Consider the following 21,864-nt stretch of genomic DNA (forward strand, 5'->3'; position numbering starts at 1 on the left):
AACCTCTTCTCTGGTAGCACTGCTAGAGAACTGTGAGATAGGCCAGTGTCTGGACTTTAGCAGAAAGGAGAAAAAAACTTGCAGGGCACTAGGGTAACTTCTCAAGTCAACTGAGACACAAGCTACCAGCTATTAATATTTCTATGCCTTGAAGGATCTTAAGGTTCAAGAATTCAGTGTAGCCCGAACACAGACAGAAGCTCCAGGGGCTGTAAGATCATGCCTTGATATCCTGTGTTGGGCATGCAATGTCATCCTCCCTGAAAAAGAGAGGAATACAGAATGTGGAAAATAAACTGGCAGTTAGTATTCAGCAGCTCAAAAGAAGATATTTAGAATAAGCCATCCTGAATAACAAGGATACTACAGAACTAATGCAAATTTTTCTAATAATAAGTAAAAAAATCCCAAACAAACAAACAAAAAAACCTGTGAATGAAATCCCTGAAACCTACCCCACTGGTAATATAAAAATGAGGTTGTACCAGTTCAGATAAAAAAAAGAAATAGTAATGTCGGCATGTATTAAAGTTTTAAAGGAAACAGGTCCTTTTAGATATCTGATTTCATTTACTATGAGTTGGGTAAAATATCTTGGTTAACACTCAGTGGGAAACTATCAGTGAACAGAGATATTTGCAGAGAGGATCTGTGAGGTCATTCACACAATTCTCCACTGAGGGGATGGGAAGCCTCACAAGACTCTTACACAGAGCTTCTGACTTCACTGAGGACCATCATCCAGCTGTGGAGATAGAAGCCCCACAGTTTCCCCTCCCGAGTTTACACAGAGCTGCACTATTTCATCTGGAAAAGGCAAAGGCCAGGAGAAGCTCCAGGACACCCAGGAAAGTTCCTTCACTGTAAATTACAAGAGCCATGACAAAACAAACATGATGGCAGAAGAACTCCAAATCACTGCCTCAACAACAGCCAACAGGAGAAAACTTGCTATAAAGCACCTTTAAGAGTTTTTCCTCTCTGAAGCAAAGTACAGACATATGGTCTGCATAGTCTACATACCATGAATGCAATGCAAGTCAAAACCACACCTATTCCTCCAGCCATACTACTGCAATGTGGCTGGACAAACCATCCTCTGCTGTCCTTCACTAATCTCTCTAAGTTGATCTTTCTAATACTGCTAAATGAAATGGTTTTCTATGCTGTGGAAGCAGATTCAGCCCCTGCTGGATACAGTCATTCTCTCCACACATGCTGTACAGGCTCTCGGAGTGATTTATGTTGCTCACACCTCCCCACTGCACTTTGAAAGGCACAAACACTGAACGTGCAGGGAACTACTAGAGAAGCTCAGTCATTCTCCAGTTTATGCAGCTGAATTCCTCTAAAAATTAAAACAATAGTTAATGTATTTGGACATTTAAATTACTCTTCCATGATCTTTTAAAACAGATGATTATTTGTTAAGCCACTACTGCATGAACATTTACATAGGTTAACTAAAACAATCAAAAAACTACTGAGCTTCTCGGCAAGCTTATGTAGAGCACCAAGCTCTATATTGTTTTACATCAGTGTAGAGAAATTCCAGTTCACAGTTTCATCACAGAAAATACACATAGTAACATTTGCTTTAGACTAGTGTAGATTAATTCCAAGAGTACATGTGGCTTTTTGTCAGATCGAGTGCTGTATTCTAACTTGATTACAAAGCTTATAAAACATGGAATCACTGAAGTAAAATGTGATGTGGGACTAAACAAAAATGCTTCGTTCCAAACAGATGGTACTTCTCCATCACAGCTGAGGGACATCACGCTTTACTCAGGTCCTACAGGCCAAACTCTGAACTCAAAAGTTAACTTAAAACAACAACAAAAAAAGACCAGATCTGCAAACATTAATCCAATGGTTGTATTCCCAGAAAAACAACTGTGTGCATACCACTTTTGTAAAAATATGCACTAATTTAAGTCTGAGCTTTCTTCTTTCACCCCAACTGACAATCTGCAGACTGCTGTGGTCATGGGCTCACTCCTTGTTCAAGAATACAGCACATCACCACAGAGCAGTGTATGAATAGGACATCACAACCAGCCCAGTACCAAAATGTTTAACTGCCCAACAAGAGCCAAAATAAGGTTTGGGCTAGAAAATCTGTCTTTACTCTTCTAAGCACTCTCCTTCACAGAAGCATTCAACAGCCTTTGCTTTGTGCTCCTTTGGTACACAGGAAAATGAAAAGTGAAGATTGAGCTTCTGACTCAAAAAACAGAATTTGTTCAATCCTGAATGAGATTAAGATTTATGATTTTATTCATCCTCTTTTTCTTCTTTTCATAAAGGTTGTAATTTAGAAACAAACAAAATAAGTATCTACCGACATTTAAGCAGAAGGAGTGGGCCAAGCAGTCCATTGAAATATAACCAAGTTACTATCAATCCAGAATAGAGGAGTGCATGCTAATTTCCTATGGAAATCTACCAATTGCCAATGTATTGGCAATTGACAACTCAGTATTTTGACTGTCCTGTGGATACATGCACAAAAGATAAGAAGCTTCAGTTTTTTGATTTCCAAGAGATAAGGAGGAAACAGAAAAGGAAAACAATGATAGTTTAGGGCCAGAACCTAGAAAAGAACACACTTGGCAATTTTTCTGGTATTTATCTTAATGTTTCTACCCTCAAGTCACGCAATTTATCAACCTGATCGCTTTGGAGCATATAAACTGGTAACAGAGGGACTCAAAAACATGTTTAAAAGCTTCCAGTCCTTTAGCATTAGCTGTGAGGAACCTCAACACACGGCATGCTTGCACAGAACTGGCTGAGCCTCCTCTGAAGGTCTTACTCAAGCCTAGTTAACTTTGCTGACACAGATGGCACAGAAGAAGACGTGATTCCTGAAGAGGAGCAGGCAAGGACTTTACAGGAATTAATCACAATTTCCCAACAAAGTCAAACAAGCAGCACTGTCAAATTTCTTTTTAAAACCACTTCTTTCAGACAAAAAAAAAAGTTACGATGAAATCAATTTTAAATGTACAACCATATTTCTAAAAACACATCACTCTTTTTAATTTAGGGGGAAGAGAAGGGGAGAAAGCCAAATCACACACACACACACTCACACACACTGTACCTTCTTTAAGAACCTCAGTAAAATCTCAGAAAAAGCTTCCCAGTCTGAGAGGACATCAAAACTTGACGAGAGCTTCCTATCAATCCCATTTCACTAATATATTTACATTTCTTTAAGAAAGCTATACTTCTTGTGCTATATATTCATCCAGCATTTTGCTTTCACCTACACATTTTGTCTTCTCAAGCAATAGCTTCAGACTTGTATTTTTCCAATATAAACTGACACCAGCCCAAAACCTGTCCCTTAACTATTCAAGGGCATGTAGGCACAAAAAAAAATATTGTCCTCCTAAGCAGGCTGGGTGTGGTATTTGAGTGTTGTACATTCCTTCAGCTAATTGAAAATTATATCTCTCTTTCCAAAGGTTCAGTAAACAAATGGCTTGGCAAAAAGACATTGAGATATGAGCCAGGAATAGCTATTTCAAATAACTTTTATTTCAAGTATGTCATCAATACATATGCTGATACACGATAGAATTTCTGATGATGTAAGCAAATGTCCCCCTTTAAAAAAGAAGACAAAGAATAATCAGAAAATAGGGCACAATCAAAAAACTTGGCAGTGAACCAAAATAAAGAACCATACGTACAGATTTATTAACCTCAGTGAATCACCACAAAACTGAGACCCAGATCAACACAAAGCCAAAGAAATGCCTTCTTCCCACCCCTTCCCCTTTTTTTTCCTCTCTAAAGAAGACCCATTTGTGGCAACCATGTTCATTCTCCAAGACATGTCTTGTCTACTACTGACATTCAACTGTTCCACAGCACAGGACTGGGGGAATTTCTCACCCCTATCACTTATTACCAAGGTACACTTATCTAGTAAGCAATTCTCTATATATTCACAGAAACTGCATACACATTCACAGATACTGCATACAGCTTTAGGAGTTCTTAAAGTAATGCCAAATGGATTATTCAGAAGAAGTGACCTGAACACGAAGAAGTATGTATACTGAGATGTGCTGAGCTTGAAACAGCCTGTTTCTTTCAAAGACTTAAGAAGAATAGCCTTATTTTTAGGGCTTTTGAGTCTTAAGCCTTCTTTTTGTGCAACCAGGCTACCACTATTTGCATCAAATTTAAACACTTGTATCAACTCTTAGATACCTTTTACCTCCTATTTTGCTACATTCATGCATTTGATCCTTAAAACTTCAGGCAGTTTTGCTTTTCAGCTGAAAGGGATGCAAATTTAGAGAGCAATAGGAAAGGACACAGTAGAGAAGGTTAATGTCAGCTGAGCGCAGTCGGTAGAGTCGAACACATTTCAAACAACACGAACGCAAATAACACCCTTGCACAGGGCAGCAAGGGCAGCAAGGACAGTCCAGCGTGCTCCAGTTCTGGGGAACCAGCCCCACTCCCCCTGTGCCATCACACAGCACGCAGGGATGGGGAACACAAATTATTCTCTGTGCTAAAATGTCAGTGCTGGCTCATCCAGCCTTCAAACTGCAGGCAGGTCTGTTTACCTGTGGTGTTGAAGAAGGTATTTCCTTAACAGTTCTACTGTAAATGGTCAATCGAGAATGCACTCCAAGATGCACTGAGTGCTCACCGTGTCCTTTGCCCATCTCCCAAAACTACTGGTTTGTTAATTCATTTGGTAGCAGTAGTTCAGGAACTTGGAATAAAGTCTCCATATTTCCGACAGTCTACTTCCAAATTTAATATCAGAGAAAAAAAAAACTAACACTACTATTAAAAAGAAATTACAAAGCTCCACTGGCCACAACTCCAGGCAAAACTCTAGGTAAAAAACTCCAGGTAAAAAACTCCAGGTAAAACTACAGCTTTACAGAAAGGATGTGTCACTCAGAGTGGGAACAGTGCATGTGCTGTCCCCTGGAGGTACTAATTAATCTCTCTGCATTACTCCTTAAATGGTAGCCTATTCCTTCCAGGAGCCACCAGATTGGTGTTAGCAGATTAATGGGACTCTTATTCACAGTCATGAGACTCCTCATTGCTCTCTGATGTCAGCACAGAAGGTCAGCTGCATAAATACCAGGCAGTCCAAGCTGCACTGTTATGATCAGACATCCTGTTTGCTGTGAATTATATTTTTAATACTTTTATGATGTTAACAACGGGAACTCCCAGTTTAACCAGTTCACTTTTTCTTATAATTTATCCTGCAGTTAGTTAATCAAAAAACACTTTATGAGAGATCTGAGTGTGTACAGATTCTATTTTTACCGCCAGTGTTAAGCTGTCTTTTCCCCCCACACTCCCTGCTCCTGCATTTCAAGAGCTTTTCATATTTTTCAGAAGCAAAGATAGAGGGTTTTGTAAAGACTTCAAAAGGTCCCCCCTGTTACCTAATCTCAAAGCAATGTAGTCAAAGATGATTATAACATTTGGCTTCTGTATGGGAGCCAAGACATTAGAAAGAATACAAAACTCAAAACATTTTAGGCAGAAATTTTCTAACAGTGACCAAGCCAGGAGGCTGCAGAAGTTGGGAATTGCTGAGCACCTTCCACACCAGTTTGGAGTTCCATCTGGGACAAAGCCTTCCTTAACATTTTCCTTCCATGAAAACTTGCAGTGTGGATCCCACCTGAACTCAGGTTCACATCCCATACTGATTTCCCTTAAACCTTTTCTTCCTTCTCTTTGAGGTAATAAACAGGCATCTCTCACAGCCCACTCCCAGTCACTTGTGGTGTGACTAAATATTCATTCACTACTTAGTGGCTGCTCTCTTACACACACTTCAAGCTCAGCAGCTCTCTCTGAAAGGCAATCAGCTGCCTCTTGCCCTCCCCCAGTTTACCCAGCATCATGTCAATTGACTTAGCAATGGTTTTAATTTTAAGAGAGCTTTTCGACTGAGCATTAACATTGACTGGTTTATACATAACACCCTCAGCCCTTCTATCTTGCTCAAGTCAAACATGTCCTCTCCCTGTAGTGACTGCAAATTTCCAGAATGAATGCTACATATTAAAGAAACAAACAAACAAACAAAAACCCACAAAAATCCATCCTTCCCTCCAACAACAACACTAGAACAAAAATGCCAGGGTAAACGGAAAACTTGATCTTTTTTCTTTGAGGGGGAATATCTTTAACGTCTGCAAAAGATACAAGGCTGGCAGAACTCAACTCGGAGCCTTAACTCAGAGCCTTGGATTCTGGTATATATCTTCAAGTCTATCCAATCCTTGACTTTTACCGAAACAATCAAAAAAATATTTTAAGCAATACAATTCTCTTATTAGCTGTTCCAAGAGAATGAACAAGGAATGGCTCACCTAAAACGAACACTCAGCAAACTTAAATACAGTTAATTTTTAGCTATTGTCAGTCTTCTCCATACTTAGGAAACAAAAGGCTCTGTACAGACACCCCAGAAACTCAATCCAAAAACTCATTACCAAAACTGTCAGCACACTGTAAAAGCATTTTAATCTGAGCAAACATTTAAGAGTTGTTCTATTGTCATTTGGATAAAAACCAACCAACCAAACAAAACTCCACAAACAAAAACTATTCTGGAACAGCCTACTTTGTAACAGAAAGGCCCACTTCAAAAGCACGAGTCCTCAGAAGATGAATGCACCTTCCTTTAGGTTAAAAAGGACTGGGAGAGCTACGGGGTGAGACTGAAATATGCATTGATTTCTTGGCCACATGTAGTCTCTACTTCCAAATTATGATCCTGTTTTCATTACAGACTAAAGATATTTTACTTTAATAAAACACGACGTTTTATTCATACTGAATCCATCACATTCTTAACACAATTTCAGTGTTTACATTTTAGCATTTTCCGTGCATCTAAAGACACCTAAAATCCTTCATAAAATTAAACCAGGCATATTCATGAAGAATCAGTTCTCTGCAGTTTGTATTATGTGACTACATTATCTTCCACAAGAACAGATGCATATGGCACAAGAAAAAAGGAAGGACAAGGACTATATCTGTAGTAGTGTGCAGTTGCTCCATACAAAAAGATGTATTTGCTTTCAGTTGATTCATTTAAAAATTACACAGAGGTTAATCTTCTATCATCTCCCTCTTTTTTTTCCCCACAAAACACTCAGAAACAACTGAGCTTACTTCAGGTTTCTATCAGGTAAACGACAGGTACTGGTTACAGTGGTATGTCCATAAACATTAACTGGTCAGAAATGGATTTTCACCCTCACAACAGCCTTTTTTGCAAAGGAAGGATATACAAGGCTGCTGAAACTCAAGTCCTCCCTAAAAAGTAATGAGGAAAATGGTAAGGAACCGATGTGGAAATGCAAGCAGATGGGATCCGGTGCGAGACAAGAAATGAAAACAAAAGAAGTGCCATGTGGAGAGTGACTCCAAGGACTGTGTCCCTCTATCTTTCATTTCCCCCCAAGCACCCACTGCTGCTAACCCAGACAGCAGCAAGGGATTCATCCAGCAGGAATCGTGGAGAAGATTCAAGTGCAGACAGGTAAGTGCCAGAAACTTTAAGACGCTTTTCTCTAATCACACATCAATCTAAACTTGTCAAATACCCGGTTATTTCCAAAGCACAGTACAATTGTGAGTTGGGGAAAAAAAAAAAAAAAGTGGTGCGGTGATGGGTCATTTTAAGTACTTCTGGTCATTGCCACATCACAGAAGACATTTCTTAAAGTATTTAAGAATATTGTAAAAATACAAATTAACAGACAAAAATACAAAACCAAACCCCAAAACATTGTCTCATTGAAAAATATATGGAATAATTCTATGAAGCTTTGGGTGTTTAGAAAAAAAGGGAAGCCCTTCCTGGGGAGGAAATCCTCAGAAAAGGGAAATTTGCATGAAGAATTTTGAGGGGAGTTGTTTTTTATTTTAAAGATATAAAAGCTATCTTTTTATCTATGTCCCTTCAAGCCATATAAGTAAGAACCTTTTGTATCCTGAACACATTTTTGACCAACAAAGAGAATATACATGAAAACAACTTGCATCCCTGTTGCCTGTTCTGTCAGTTCCACGTTTCATAAAAACTTCAAATAATTCTTGTCTTGTAACCATGACCAATTTAATATAAAGTCAGAATTTCAGCTCAAACCCTCAGGGAAACTCAGCTGGATTTACTGCAAGTCTTTGCCAGTGCTTTGGAAAGAGTCCACATTGCAAAACACCCATCCAATCTGCTCTTAACTAAGCCAAGATGGCAATAAATTCAATAAGCTTGGGGAAAAAAAGGCACTTGCACTGTAAGATAGCTTCCAGATTATAAAGAACATCTTTAACTTCACATTCCCTCCATGTATCTTTTAATTTCCATCCCTCATCTCCTAACATTTAAAGCAAATACAACACAAGTAGACAAATTATCCTTACTTGTAGTTTAAGGCAAGTTTACTTCTATGTCCTGTTTTGGAGTGTGTTACAGGCCAACAGTGGAGCTGTTTGCAATCCTCCTGCAGAACAGAAGCCTTCCCAGCAGCAAACACAGGCACTTGCCAGGGAGGAGGAACACAAACAGAAAATCTTGAGCTTTAACTTTCCTTCTGCAGAATCACAGAATATGCTGAGTTGGAAGGGACCTACAAAGATCATCGAAGTCCATCTCCTGGTACTGCAGAGAACAGCCCCAAGAATCACACCCACATGAACCTGAGAATGTTGTCCAAACCCTCCTGGAGCTCTGGCAGCCTTGGGGCTGTGCCCACTGCCCTGGGGAGCCTGGGCAGTGCCCAAGCAGCCTCTGGGGGAAGAACCTTTGCCTGAGATCCAACCTGAGCCTGCCCTGACACAGCTCCAGCCGTTCCCTGGCTGCTGTCCCTGCTCCCCCAGAGCAGAGCTCAGTCCCTGCCCCTCCTCTGCCCCTGCCCAGGCACTTGGAACTGCACTGAGGTCTCCCCTCAGTCTCCTCTGCTCCAGCTGAACACACCAAGTGCCTTCGGTGTCCTCACACGGCTTCAAATCAAGACCCTTCCCCATCCTCGTTCCCTCCTTTGGACACTCTCTGATAGCTCACTATCTTCCTGACATTGTGTCCCCCCAAAGTGCCCCAATGTTGCAGGGAAGGCTGCACCACTGCAGGCAGAGTAGGGCGGGACAATCCCCTCCCTTGACCAGCCAGTGACTGATGCACTCCAGGACACACTCAGCCCTCCTGACCAACATATTCTTTCCTTTCTTCCTTTCCTATGCCTACCTAAATCTCCTCAGACAACATGTGGGTAGCAATGAGCATTGCAAAAATCTCAAGGATATTATTTGTGTTGATAATATTTGGTCACTTCCCATTTTGGTGACTTACAAATTTATTAAAATTGTAAATATAGTTAGAATCACAAGAATGAAGGTGAGGTATATTGATCCAACTTCTCTCATTTTCCAGTTGTTCCTCTGTGTAATAATTACTGAGCTGTTCTGTTGTTTGGGTTTTTTTAAATCTGTATATGAGTAATCCAGAGCTCATATTTCAGCATCCGCAGTCAGGTTTTCATAAACTTTAGCAGATACTCACAATGTTCTGGCCAAGTAAGACTCACATAATAGTCTACAAAAGTAACTCTTCCATAGCAGGTTGAGTTACAAGTGATTTTTATTCTGCCATTTTTATAACAGTTTATGCATTTTGCTTGTTCTGACAGTAACAGAACAGTCAGATCAAGATAACTCAGGAAGAGATAAGCTGAAAAGCCCTAGCTTTTCACTGATGAAAGGAATACAGTCAAACACTGGTTAGCATATTTTTTGGAAACATCAAGTTATATAGCATGACATATATGGATAAGATAGTGAAAAGCTTATGCCTAGCACAAAGAACACAATTCCCTTACTTGAAACCATCTGACACCAGTAACAACAAACAGAAACTCCACAAATTCTCACACTTATCAATCCCAGAATGTTTTACAAATACTAACTTAGTGTCATAAGTAACAAAACGCTCAGCTAAGGATATTTTACCTTACAAAGATGCAGAACTTGAAATTGTTTACCCTCTGCATATAGCACAGCTCATTTGTGTTGTAGAAGGAGGACAGTAAGATTCAGTAATTCAGCAGACTATGCTTGGTTAAGGTAACATCTCTGCAGAAGTTTCTCAGATTTTAATGCCATAAATAGACTGAGCAGCAATGGTAGGTGTTACAGAAACACACTGATGCACTCAATTCCCCTTTATTTTACAAAGAGGGACACATCAACTAAAACAGCATCATGACATAGGTAGGTATAAAGACGCATTGGGAGCAATAACTTACTCCTCAGCTGAATGCTCAAATGAAAAATTAACAAGATATAAGCTAAGAAGGAAACCAGAATTACTGACTCCTAACTGCTCAGCCATCTTTCTGTCACAGCAAATGTGATGTCACAAAAACAACACAGTTACAGAGCAAGAGAGCAATCCTGTGCACATGAACTTTTATACATGCAGACTAGACTGCAATAAATCAAACCATTTACTGTGATTCGGACACACTATGAGAAGAACCATGAATACATTGAATAGCACTTCCTTCTAGTTCATGTATGAAAATCCAACATAAATTGAAGTTTCTGAGTACTTTACTTTCAAAAAAAACCACAGGCACACAAAATGAAGCAACAAATTTCAAGCATATGGCACTATCAAAGAGTAAACACTACTGCTTTCAGGGCTAGCCAGGGGATTATTGTTACATGAGGAAATCAAGGTTGACTTTTAAAAATCTAAAAATAATTCTAAGAATGTTTCCTGTCTCAATGCTCTGGACAAGAGAAAACAAATGAAAAGACTTAGTGTCTACACGCCATCCAGGTCATCACTATTACACAACCTTCCTTTCTAAAAACACTTCAAACAAATTCCTATATGGAATATTCACAGGCTTTAACTGATTAAGAACAAGTGCAAGATGTGAAATATCTCCTGGAAGTACAAAATGGTTTGTTTTCAGAAAAGGTCCCTGTGTTCCTGATGAAGCATAAGAGAATCTGATAGTCTCACCAGACACTTCCAATTAAACATAACTCATTAAATATTTACTTACATGCCACTTTATACCAGAAGGCTGTATCATTAAATAAGACATTCACACTTAACTCTATACTTCTGTCTTATGTAGTTGGAAAGCAACACACATCATGAGGATAAGTACATCTCTGTAGCAAGTGATTACGTGTGCAATTTTCTTTTTCATATGTTCCAGCTCTGTGCTACCTCCATATTAATCACAGGAGTAGACTTGCCATCACACATCCTTCTGTGCTGTGAAGACACAACACACAGGCCGACTTCTGATTTCTGGTTGTTACTGTGCTTCCAACACCCTACCATACCATGCCTGAAAGTTTTACAATCAAAATTATTTGCAATGGAAAAAAACATGATTTAGCAAGCTCTTAGTAATTATGCTACTCTCTCTTTGTGTTTAAAGTTACAGGCTGCATACATACATTTAGACAGTCAAAGACAAAAACATAACAGTTGTCCATTAAATTATTATTCTTTAAAATAGACTCAAAGTCAACACACATTTAATACTTGTAGTCTGAAATCACTAAACATAGCTGTTATTCATTACTAGACAGTATGTTCTAATACAATGTAAATAATGATAAAATGAATCCTCCCATGCTCAAGTTAATCTTTTCAATTGCACTCCTATGTGTGCTGGGCCTTTCACAGAATTACTGGGGAAATGAAGCCATAGCACTGTTTGTGTTCAAATCTCTGCTACAGGTTAAAATATCACGAACCATACACATCTTGTGCTTCACGGGAGATTGTGTGGCTTAATTCTTTGGTATTTATAATACAGATAGGTCTCAGGTGAAGGTTTGTGTTTGGTCATGAAACTTGATTTCAGTCCATTTTCTTGCCCTGACCAACTTCCTTAAGTATCTTTGGACAAGCTACCTATTATCTCCATGCCTTGGTTTACAATCCAAAAAATCAAGATGAACATTCTAATTTCAAGTAAACCCTGCTTTGCATTAAACCTGTATCTTCACACTACTAGGTTGTATGTTCTGAGATGTCTTGAATCTCTCAACTACTTCTATGCAAGTCAGTCCTGCAACTCTGAATTGAAGTCAGTAGCTATGCATACAGTACAGAGAAGCATTCTGTTATGGATGTCTCTCTCCTGTGCTGATAAACAAGCATAACAGTTTTTCAAGAAAGAGTAAATGTTTAATTCCTTGAAAAATATTACAAAATATTACAAAAGATGTTACAAAATAAGAGTATGGTATATTACTAATTAATATACCATAATTAATTATTAATATTATTAATATCATTAATATACCATAATTACCATTAATTAATTATTAATTACTTAAACAAAAGTATGGTATATTAATTATTTAGGCTGAAAAAAGTTTCCAAATGAACCTCCTGTTTCCCTCCATAAAACAAGACAAGCTGAAATCGCTTCCCTCGGCTTCCCAGTCTCTCCAAGCAATCAGTTCTCTTAAATATGGATGCCTGTGTTGCCTGCGCTCCACAACAGACAGAATTAGAATTTTTTTACTCCCTTCTGAAAGCCTAAGAGGTCTACTCATGGTAACACTTGCTGTCAAAAAACAGGCCATATATACCAAGCCACACTGAAGGTAAATTTGGGTGATAAACTTATAATCCCATCTTATGTGTTTCTCGAGTATGAACTGGCATACGCTCAGGTCACCTTACTTTTGCTTTAATTAGCAATCTCTCTTTAACAAGCAAAAGAGGGGAGGGGAAATTTCAGGACGCAAGAGGAAACTGAGCTTTAGACAAATTATTCTACAATTATCCTCCCTCAAATACTATCTCCCCTCCTCCCTGCCTCCCCAGGTGTCATCTATGCTGTATGACACATAGATAGATAGACAGACAGATAGATAGATAAAAAATTGGCACCATATCTCCCAGTAAAAAACACTCTGGGCAATTGGGAGAAGTCAAATCTCCTCTTCAATGAGGAAGTGGTCACTTGGAAAGATCTTAAGAATGAATAAGTATTTAAATATATCAGAAGCCTCACCACATTTGTCAGAAGTACAGCCAAAACACAGAGAAGTCTCTGGAGTTAAAACAAAAACCCCACAACCATAGTTACTGCATAACTGGCACTGGGTGTGTCATCTTTTCTTTGACATAAACAGGATCTTGAGCATGGAAGCATTTAATACTCTCTTGCTGGTTTTCATTTCCTTTTGAAATATGGATGAGAAAACACAAGCAAGACCCTTATCAGTCTCCATGCTAAGTCCCAAGACCCTTTTTTTGTCAAGTATTCGTGTTAGGAGTGAAGAAGAAAACCAACTGTAAGGGAAATACATTACGTGGGCGTTCACCACATTTGGAGCACACAACCTGAAAAGTATGTAGAATATAGTTCATAAAACCAAAACACTAAATTCTTTAAGAAACAAAAGTAATGAAATCCAATTTCAACAAGGAACTTGTGCCTCATGACTAAACCATCTTTCAGGCCTGAAGTGGCAATAAAAACGTTTCCTCTGGTTGGGACAGTCAGACCATCTTCCCCCTCACCCATCTGTTAGGACTGCCAGAAATGATGGAGCTCACACGTCTGCCTCACCTTCACGTGGGTTTTCCCCACAGCAGCTCTTACAGGAACATGGTAGAGACCTAACAACTTCCACTGAAAATGCCCAATGGATGCCTAAGTTAAAGGCAGAAAAGGGAAAAGGAGATACAAAGCAACATAATTGCCTAAGCTTCCTTCTCATCAGCACTTTCTTCCAGATATAAATAAAAGCTTTTCTTGAAAAATGATTGTGAACTTCAGCAGAGGAGGACAAAAAATTTCTTCTGCTTAATTAAGCAAATTGTCATTGGCAATCATTTTTAAATCAAGACTATGGAAAATTTAAGTATCAACACCCTGTGCTTCAAGAATGCTGTTCAGACATGACGAGTGCCCAGGTGGAGCTCCGTGTAGGTTAACAACTGGGCTCAACAGCACAAAGGCAAAAGTATTTTCTAATCACTCACACATGTGAGACTGTACTCACAATAAACTGACAGACATTCGGCAGTTTGTGTTTTATCAGATGAAAAGTACTGTCCATATGTATATAGATATATATATTTATAGAGCATAAATATCCACGCTAATGTTGAGAAACAGTCTAGTTTCAAATGTTGGTATAGGTTTCAGAAAACCTACAAGTGAAGTATTTGATGAGAGGAGCTAGACACTTGTAAATGGTCACTTTGTGCCCACACAAAAAATAACACAAGAAAATATATGCAGTACAGTATAATTTACACATTGTTAAGAATTCAATCCTGTCTGTTTAATTAAAGCAACGAAGAATGTACTTGCTTTTAACAGTGAGCTACCTTCCTGCTCTAAAAGAGCTTCTCAGGGGTCTCTAAGGGGAGGAGAGGATTATAAGAGTATTTTAAGTTCTCCACATGAGTATTTTAGAATTGTGTCCATCAAAAAGAGGGCTAAGAACTACCAAAACCTTTCTAATGTCTTTTGTAAAAGTGTAGACTTTACATTTCATGCTCACACATTTCTTTAAATAAAAATGTCTACACTTACAGACTCCTATAAATATGCTTTTACTAGACAGTATGTGAACATAATCCAAAACTGAAAACAGACACAGAATGAGGACAATAGTTGACTAGTCATCAAAAAATAGTTAAGTCTATTTCTGAGAATGTGTAATAAATGTTAGACTGAAATAAAGCACACATTTGAGCAAGTAGACCATTAAACCTTCTTTGTCTTTATAGCCAATCACATCAAAAAGAACCTGGGGACATTTAAATCAAGTGGACTATTCAGCTGCAATGTACAAGTGTATATTTTCAACTAGTAAAAAATCCATTAGAAAAGTCTGTAGAAAAAACTTATGGAGTGTTTCAAAGAAGTGTACCAAACACTGGTGGGGGCTACATTTTGAGAAGTATTGAAAACACTTGAATGGTTTTTTTGTTTTTTCTGTTGTTTTGGAAAGAACAAAACTGTTCTCACATTTTCCATTTCCTGTATTAAAGACAAAAGTTTTTTCTACGCTAAGGTATGAAGGATCAACCACCAAAAATAGGGCTTTATAACAAGAAACAACAGCAGAAAAAGTTACTGGCAGTAGTCAATCCCAGTAATGTAATTCATTTAGACAGTATCATATAATAACACATATAAACACCACCTTACTAAAATGCCTCCAAGGAGACTGATATCTGAACAGTATATAACTAATTCTTCCTACAAACCAAAAAGCAATAAAACTCTTCACTAAAACTGCCTTTTTCTTTCCCACAGAAACCCTGTGTTTTATAACAAAGTAGCCTTAACCTTCCCCTGCACAGCACGGGTGCTTGCTGGGACAGCACAACAAGATGCAATCATCTGCAACTTCAAACTACTGCAACAGGTAGCCATGCTGGCCTGAGAGCTCCTCATTTACAAACAGCCATCTCAGAGTCAGACAGGGAGGAGATGCATCAACAGACCTGTAGTGATAAGTTGCTTCACTGATCTATAAATGCAGCCTGAATGTGGCCTAATAGGAACATTCAATCTCTGACAACACAATAACAACATCCCTCTGGCAGACTCAATGTCAAATATACTGTGCAACAAGAATCCCTTGCTAAGAGAGATAGGTGCTCTTCAAAAGAAAACTAAGGTCCTACCACTACTCCAACTAAAATACAGCTGAACTGTAATCAAAACTGGACTATTAAAAAAAATTATTGGTAAACTAAAAATTCCACTAGAATTTTGAATTTTTTTTTTTATACACAGACATAGCATTTTCTTGTTTTATTAAATGTTTGTTAATTGAATTCTGAAGCAGTACTATCCTAAAAAAACATAGCTGTCTAGAGCTGCACAATTACAGTTTCCAAACAATTCATAAATACAGACATTCTTACAGGGAAGCAAAACTAAATACTAAAAACATTTAGTTCCAGTGGCTTCAAATAATATCCACATGTATTCAGAGGAAAAGTTTTTTAAGTTACTCTATTTCCCAGATAGCTTAAGAACATTTACTGCAATTCAGACCTTGTGCATGAGCTGGGTATAAAGTCTTCCATTCAAATTCCTGATCTCAAAAGGAATTCAATGTTTTCTGTAATCAGTGAAGGCCAGTTTACAGGGTTCCTAGAAAGTTCTGTGAAATTAATTTGGTACAGCAAATAATGCCACAGAAGACTTTCTGAGTAACACCTGAGGACTTTTCACCATGTTTCTTTTAGCTGTTAAGCACTACGCAGTGCACAAGATCTGGGACTATTTCAGATTTGATCCTTGCTTTGATTCTTAGTTTGTTGGATTCAGGTAAAAACATTCATTTTGAGAAACAAAAAAATACACGGCAATTGTGGATTTTAAGTAATTTTAATGCACTATATATTAATAGTCTTTACCTGAATTAGCAGAAACACATCATCCTGAATAAAATTCCCTAACAAAGAGCTCTCTTACACCACACAATTTTTTTAATCAATACTTTTTCTGAGACTTCAAAACATTTTCTACTTAAAGTATATCAAGAAGACTCATTTTAGTGAATTATAAGATTTGTTTCTTGTATTTCAGTTACACTGTGAATTCATTGTTAAAGAACAAAAGAGTTACAGCATTTAGCGTTAGTCATATATATCACAACTCTTTTGGGGTTTTTATTTTTTTATTAGAAACTTAACAGCCATTTCAACAGTCATTTTTGCTCAGGTTATTCATAGAGCTTAAATACGGACAGCAGCAAATCTCTGGAGCAAGACAAATGATCAACAACAATAACCAATAGAAAAAAAATCAAATGACAGTCACATTGCTGGTAAACCAGCAGACAAACTTTAAACACATTAAAACATTATTTCTGAGAAAGCAGCAGAAATTATTCTGGTGACGTTGAATTACTCCTCAACGTTTCAGTATACAATCGAAATAAAACTGAAACAGACAAATGCAATTTTGATAATTTGCAAGAAACATTTTCCTTACCTACTGTGTGTATATATGCATATATACACACACACACACACACACACATATTTTAATGTTTTTCCTAAATACTGGGTATCTGTATACCGTGTGTCTCATCCTATTACACTTTTTATACCACTGGAACATTTTCAAAGCAGCTTTTATGTTTTAAGACTGAAAGTCAAGCAAAAGTGAATCGGTCTTCTAACGAAAAATGTTTCCCCTCAAATGCCACAGTGGACACAGATTGCATGCTACAATTCCACTGGGCTGACTGAAAGGTTATTTTCTTCTGCCTAACATTCAACACTGGTTCAAGCAGATACACTCAAGTATTACAACAAAAATAATAATAACACTTAATATTTATTTCACACTCTTCATAATAAAACAATGCTAATTTTAACTGAACAATTCTTTCCAAGCTCTGTTATACCTTCTCTAAATTTCACATCCTGTATTGGTACACATTCTGATTGCTAACTGTGCTGAGCAGCTAAATGACAAGATGAAAAGACAGCACAAGAATAAATGAGGAGTAAAAAACATAAGAGAATAGGAAGAATGACAAAAGAAGAATGCTAGGGGTGAGTGTGTTTAAACTTGTGTATGTATACACACATTGTAAGAGTATTTATAGAGAACTATAAACAGAAAACATGGTGAGCAAATGACAACTTTTTTTCAATTTTTCAACTTGTTTCTCCTTTTTTTGTTCAAACAGATAAAGTTACTGAAAGTAAATAGAAAGGAATGAGCAGTACCAAAGGTAACCAAAGGAGTCTAAAGAAAACAAAGTAAAGAGGGGTGAAAAATAAGCAAAAATGTTAATAATGAAAAAAAGCTACAACAAAAGAAATCCCCATCCAAAAAACCCCAACCGCCCTCCCAAATATGTAAGAAAAGCAAAAGTATGAGAACTCACAGCTATCTGAGTAAAAGTCTCTCTCACTCACTGATTCTGTTACTCTGCTCTAATCCACCACATGTGGGGCCACACCAGAAACCAGTACAACTTTCTACACAATTTCCCCAGTGGTTCCTACGCCCCTTGAGCACAGTTCACACTCCTGGTCACGTAGTTCTTATCCACCACATGGTATCTTCAAATGTTCTTTAAATAAACCTAAGTGTAAGTACAGTCAGCTCTTACAAACTTAACTGTTTAGAAGGCAACTTTTTCAAGACACAATTCCCCGGCAGTTGTCAGCAACCTTTCCTTCACAATTCTCTTTCACTTTTTACTACAGAGTTACCTCTCTGTCCTAGATTTTGTACTTGGATGCAGCAGTTGCTTTGGTTTGGTGCTGTATCAGTATAGTAAAGTCACCCATCTGTATTAGAAATAGGACTTCCTATCACAAGGAAAAGAAATGACAGAGGAAAATCGGACAGCACAGGCACATGCAAGTTTAGAAGCTACATTTAAGAAGTTTGTGCTTGCTTGGGAAGGATAAACAAGATTAAAGCCAAGCTCAGTTTTCTAGACGTAGCAAATCAGTATCCTTACATTAATCACAGTTGTGATATGAGCTGGTACCAACTCTCTGACTTCTCTGTTTATTATTGCTCACTTTCTCAGCTCCCTCTTTTCACTCCATGCTTTTATTCCTACCTCTCTACTTTCTGAAAGGGTGCCTTACTTTTCCATTACACACTTTTCTCTTTCTTGTTCTCTTTTTTATCTTGAAAGATACTTTAACTGCTGTATACCACCATTTCTCCTAAAAACTAATACGGACACAGCTAAAAAACAAGAATCCCGGTGGAACAGAGGTTAGCACCATCCACACTGACTGGGAATGGCACTGACTGATAAGCACTCACTGAAAACTCAGCTGCAACCAACTCTGAAACTAAACAGTACAATGAAGCACTTCCAGGAGGTCCCTCGCCCTTCTTCTCTTCTATTCTCTCATCTGTAATTGTATTGGAAAACCACCATTGCAATGGCCAAACTTCTATGCAACTTAAAGAATTCCAACCTCAGTGACTAGTCAGTCAGTGGTTTAGTCCCAGATGTGAGGTTATTGTTCTACCTCTTCCTTCCCATGTAGGTAAGTACCCGGCCAATGCAGCACTGGGAAGCTGCACTGCATCCTCGGGATATGGATACTTATGGATATTAGAAGACAACAGTTATGCTCACCTTCAATTTAAATTCACAGACCTTGCTCTACAACTGCTGTTTGAAAAACAATGAGTATATCTTAGGTTTACACATCAGGTTTTGCATTTCTAACATGGCAAGCCTACGTGCTTAAGTTCTCTCTCACAAACAGAGCATCAGGAGAACAACTCCCGCAACAGAAATAGAATTTTATCAGTACTAAGGAAGTACTAAGGAAGCTTTCTCCTATAATAAGAGATTAGGATTGGTTTAACAGCATAAGGCACTTCTAAACCTACTGTTCAGGCGTAACACGGGATCTACTTTGTACCGTTTAAAAATTACTTCAAAATGTATGTAGACTATGGTTTGTACTAGGGTTATTTATCCTATCAGTGCATTTTGCTCACAAATTCCCAAGATGATACAATTTTTAACCTAAAAATGTCTTATTCCTCTAAACATAAAATGATAGACCTCTTAACATAAAAATCAGACCTTCGTGATGCAGTCATCATCACTTTGTATAAGAAGAAAGGAATTAAATCAGACTGTTCAAATTACCGTGGTATTACTCTGCTCTCCACTGCAGGAAAATTCCTGGCAAGAATACTTTTGAACAGACTAATGCCTGCTATAGCTACACATACATGCAAACAAACATTCACATACAGAAATACAAACAAAAATGGAATTACCTAGTGAAACAGTTTATGCTATCTCTGTTTAAATCACATCATTCTAAAGTACAACAACATAGAACATCTTTCCTAAATTATGTTTTCCAGTTACAAAATGCAAGTAGTGAATAAAAGGATGCTTTTTGCTGGTTTTTAGCTAGCCGTAGAGCTGGTAAATCACTCCTATACAAGGTACTTTGAGGACATTTGTCATAGAGTTGCAATGTCCATACTAAGGCAACACATCCCAGGAGTTGGCAGCCATCCTATCAGCAAGAATTTGGCTACAGAAACAGCAATGATTCATCATGCATTCTAGAAGCACTGTCAAAACAGCAAAGCAACACACTGCTATTTTAATCCTTCAGAAGTAACAAGAGTTTTAAAAAACAATCATAAATTTGTTGCAAAATCAAAGCAAGTAGAAACCCCATAGTTCTAATAATGCATTTGGAAGTGCATCTTTATTTACTTTTTATTCAAATTTTTCCCTCAGAGGACAGAAAACAGCTATTTAGTTAAAATATCATCTAATTACTTACCTCTCTACATTGCAAGTTAAGAACAAGTCTCTCATAATAGCTTAATCAAAATCGCTGGTTAAAAATAGTTAAAATTTAGTTGCATTCAGGTTTAAGAATCTTCTGTAGTAATTTTTAAAATAACCTTCTAGACACATCGACATTAACTGAAATCTGTACTGCAAATAGATGACTTTCAAACTCACACTCTGAATGAAGTCAAGAGCATAGGCTGAATATTTGTTTCAACATACACATCACATCTATCATTGTCTGAATATCCACCGCGAAAACTGTTTCTCAGCTACCAGTATCCAAAAATAGTGGTGCAGGTCCTGTTAAAAGCTCTCAAGTGCTATATTTCTCTGATGAAAGCACTCTTCTCTTTCTTCCTCAGAATGGTCCAGTTAAACATAATTATAGGAAAATTTTGTCTTCTACACTAACAATCTGAAAAGATTGTTAAATTCTTGCCATTGTAACTACAGAGTGACTGTGAAACTTTATCTGTAACACCCTTCTTTACTATCACCTTGTCAAAGACGGTAAATAACATCACTATAGAGCTTAGGGAGGCATAATCGGAAAGCATTTTGGATTTGCTGCCCTTTGTCCCATTACCCAAACAGACATCATGATCGCTTACCTTCTGGAAAATTACTTCATCCTGCTTTCTTTTCTTTTTGCTGCTTTTTCTGACCCTCTGGTTTGTCTGAATCCATTTTGTGACCTGGAGTTCAAAACCATGGTGCTTTTTTAGGAAGAAGACAACAACCTGAGTGCAGCTACTCAGTATTGGTAAAAAGCTATAAGAGACTGAAGACAATTTTTTTAATTGCTTCACTGGATAGGGAAGAACACTTTTTCCATACAGACTGGCGTGCTCTTAGGCAATCTGTTTAGTTACTTGTGCACGGACCAAGTGCGAGGTGGTGTTCTTCATCTCAGAGCTTTCAGTTTAAGGTTTTTTGCACAAAGAACGTGTTTGATGCCAGGCCAGGTTGCCAAATGGAAAGTTATCACTGCAGCGTGCAAAAATCCTGCGCAAAATCTCTGTGCTTTATCCCGTACACCGTCTAGTTCAAGTAAGAGATTTATTTCCAGCCACTCACTCAAACGTTGTTCCAGACTACCAACGTCAAATTTGGCTGGTGAGGTTGTTATTATTTCATAGAGTAATGACACTTGGGGTTTTTTGCCCCTACAAATATTTTTATACTTAATACAAAAGCAATTATTTTTTAAAGCAAAAGCGTGCCGGGCTGGGGGTGGTGAGTCAGGTGGAAAACTCCAGGAGCAGATCTGCAAGGGCAAGAAGCGAGATGCAATGTAACAGCCGCGAAAGGTTCCCTCCTCACCTCGCCGCGCACTTGCCGGACGAGCTGACACTCCTTCCACGTCTCGACCTCCTCCAGCAGGGGCTACAGGGGGGAGAAAGCGCAGGTTGAGGCGGGCTCGGGTCCCCGTTCCGCGGCCACGGAGAGTGCCGGCACAGCCCGCTCCGCCGGCACAGCCCGCTCCGCCGGCACAGC

At 38.2% G+C, this 21,864-nt stretch overlaps 1 protein-coding gene across 11 annotated transcripts in view; it reads right to left on the bottom strand.

Annotated features, from left to right (window-relative positions):
- Positions 1–21,864, bottom strand: part of AOPEP (aminopeptidase O (putative)) — a 157,830-nt gene that overhangs the window by 61,610 nt on the left and 74,356 nt on the right. For 10 of the 11 annotated variants that reach the window (XM_027653271.1, XM_027653268.1, XM_027653273.1 and 7 more), the window contains 2 exons: positions 21,691–21,753; positions 20,979–21,062 (listed from right to left, as the gene is read on the bottom strand). The exons of the other annotated variant lie outside the window; for it this stretch is intronic. In XM_027653271.1, the coding sequence (XP_027509072.1) occupies positions 20,979–21,062; positions 21,691–21,753 (147 nt within the window). The remainder of the gene's footprint in view (positions 1–20,978; positions 21,063–21,690; positions 21,754–21,864) is intronic. 11 annotated transcript variants of the gene reach the window in all.

The sequence above is a fragment of the Corapipo altera genome, unplaced genomic scaffold (assembly GCF_003945725.1).
Source record: "Corapipo altera isolate COAL_440 unplaced genomic scaffold, ASM394572v1 61305, whole genome shotgun sequence".
Classification (NCBI taxonomy): domain Eukaryota; kingdom Metazoa; phylum Chordata; class Aves; order Passeriformes; family Pipridae; genus Corapipo; species Corapipo altera.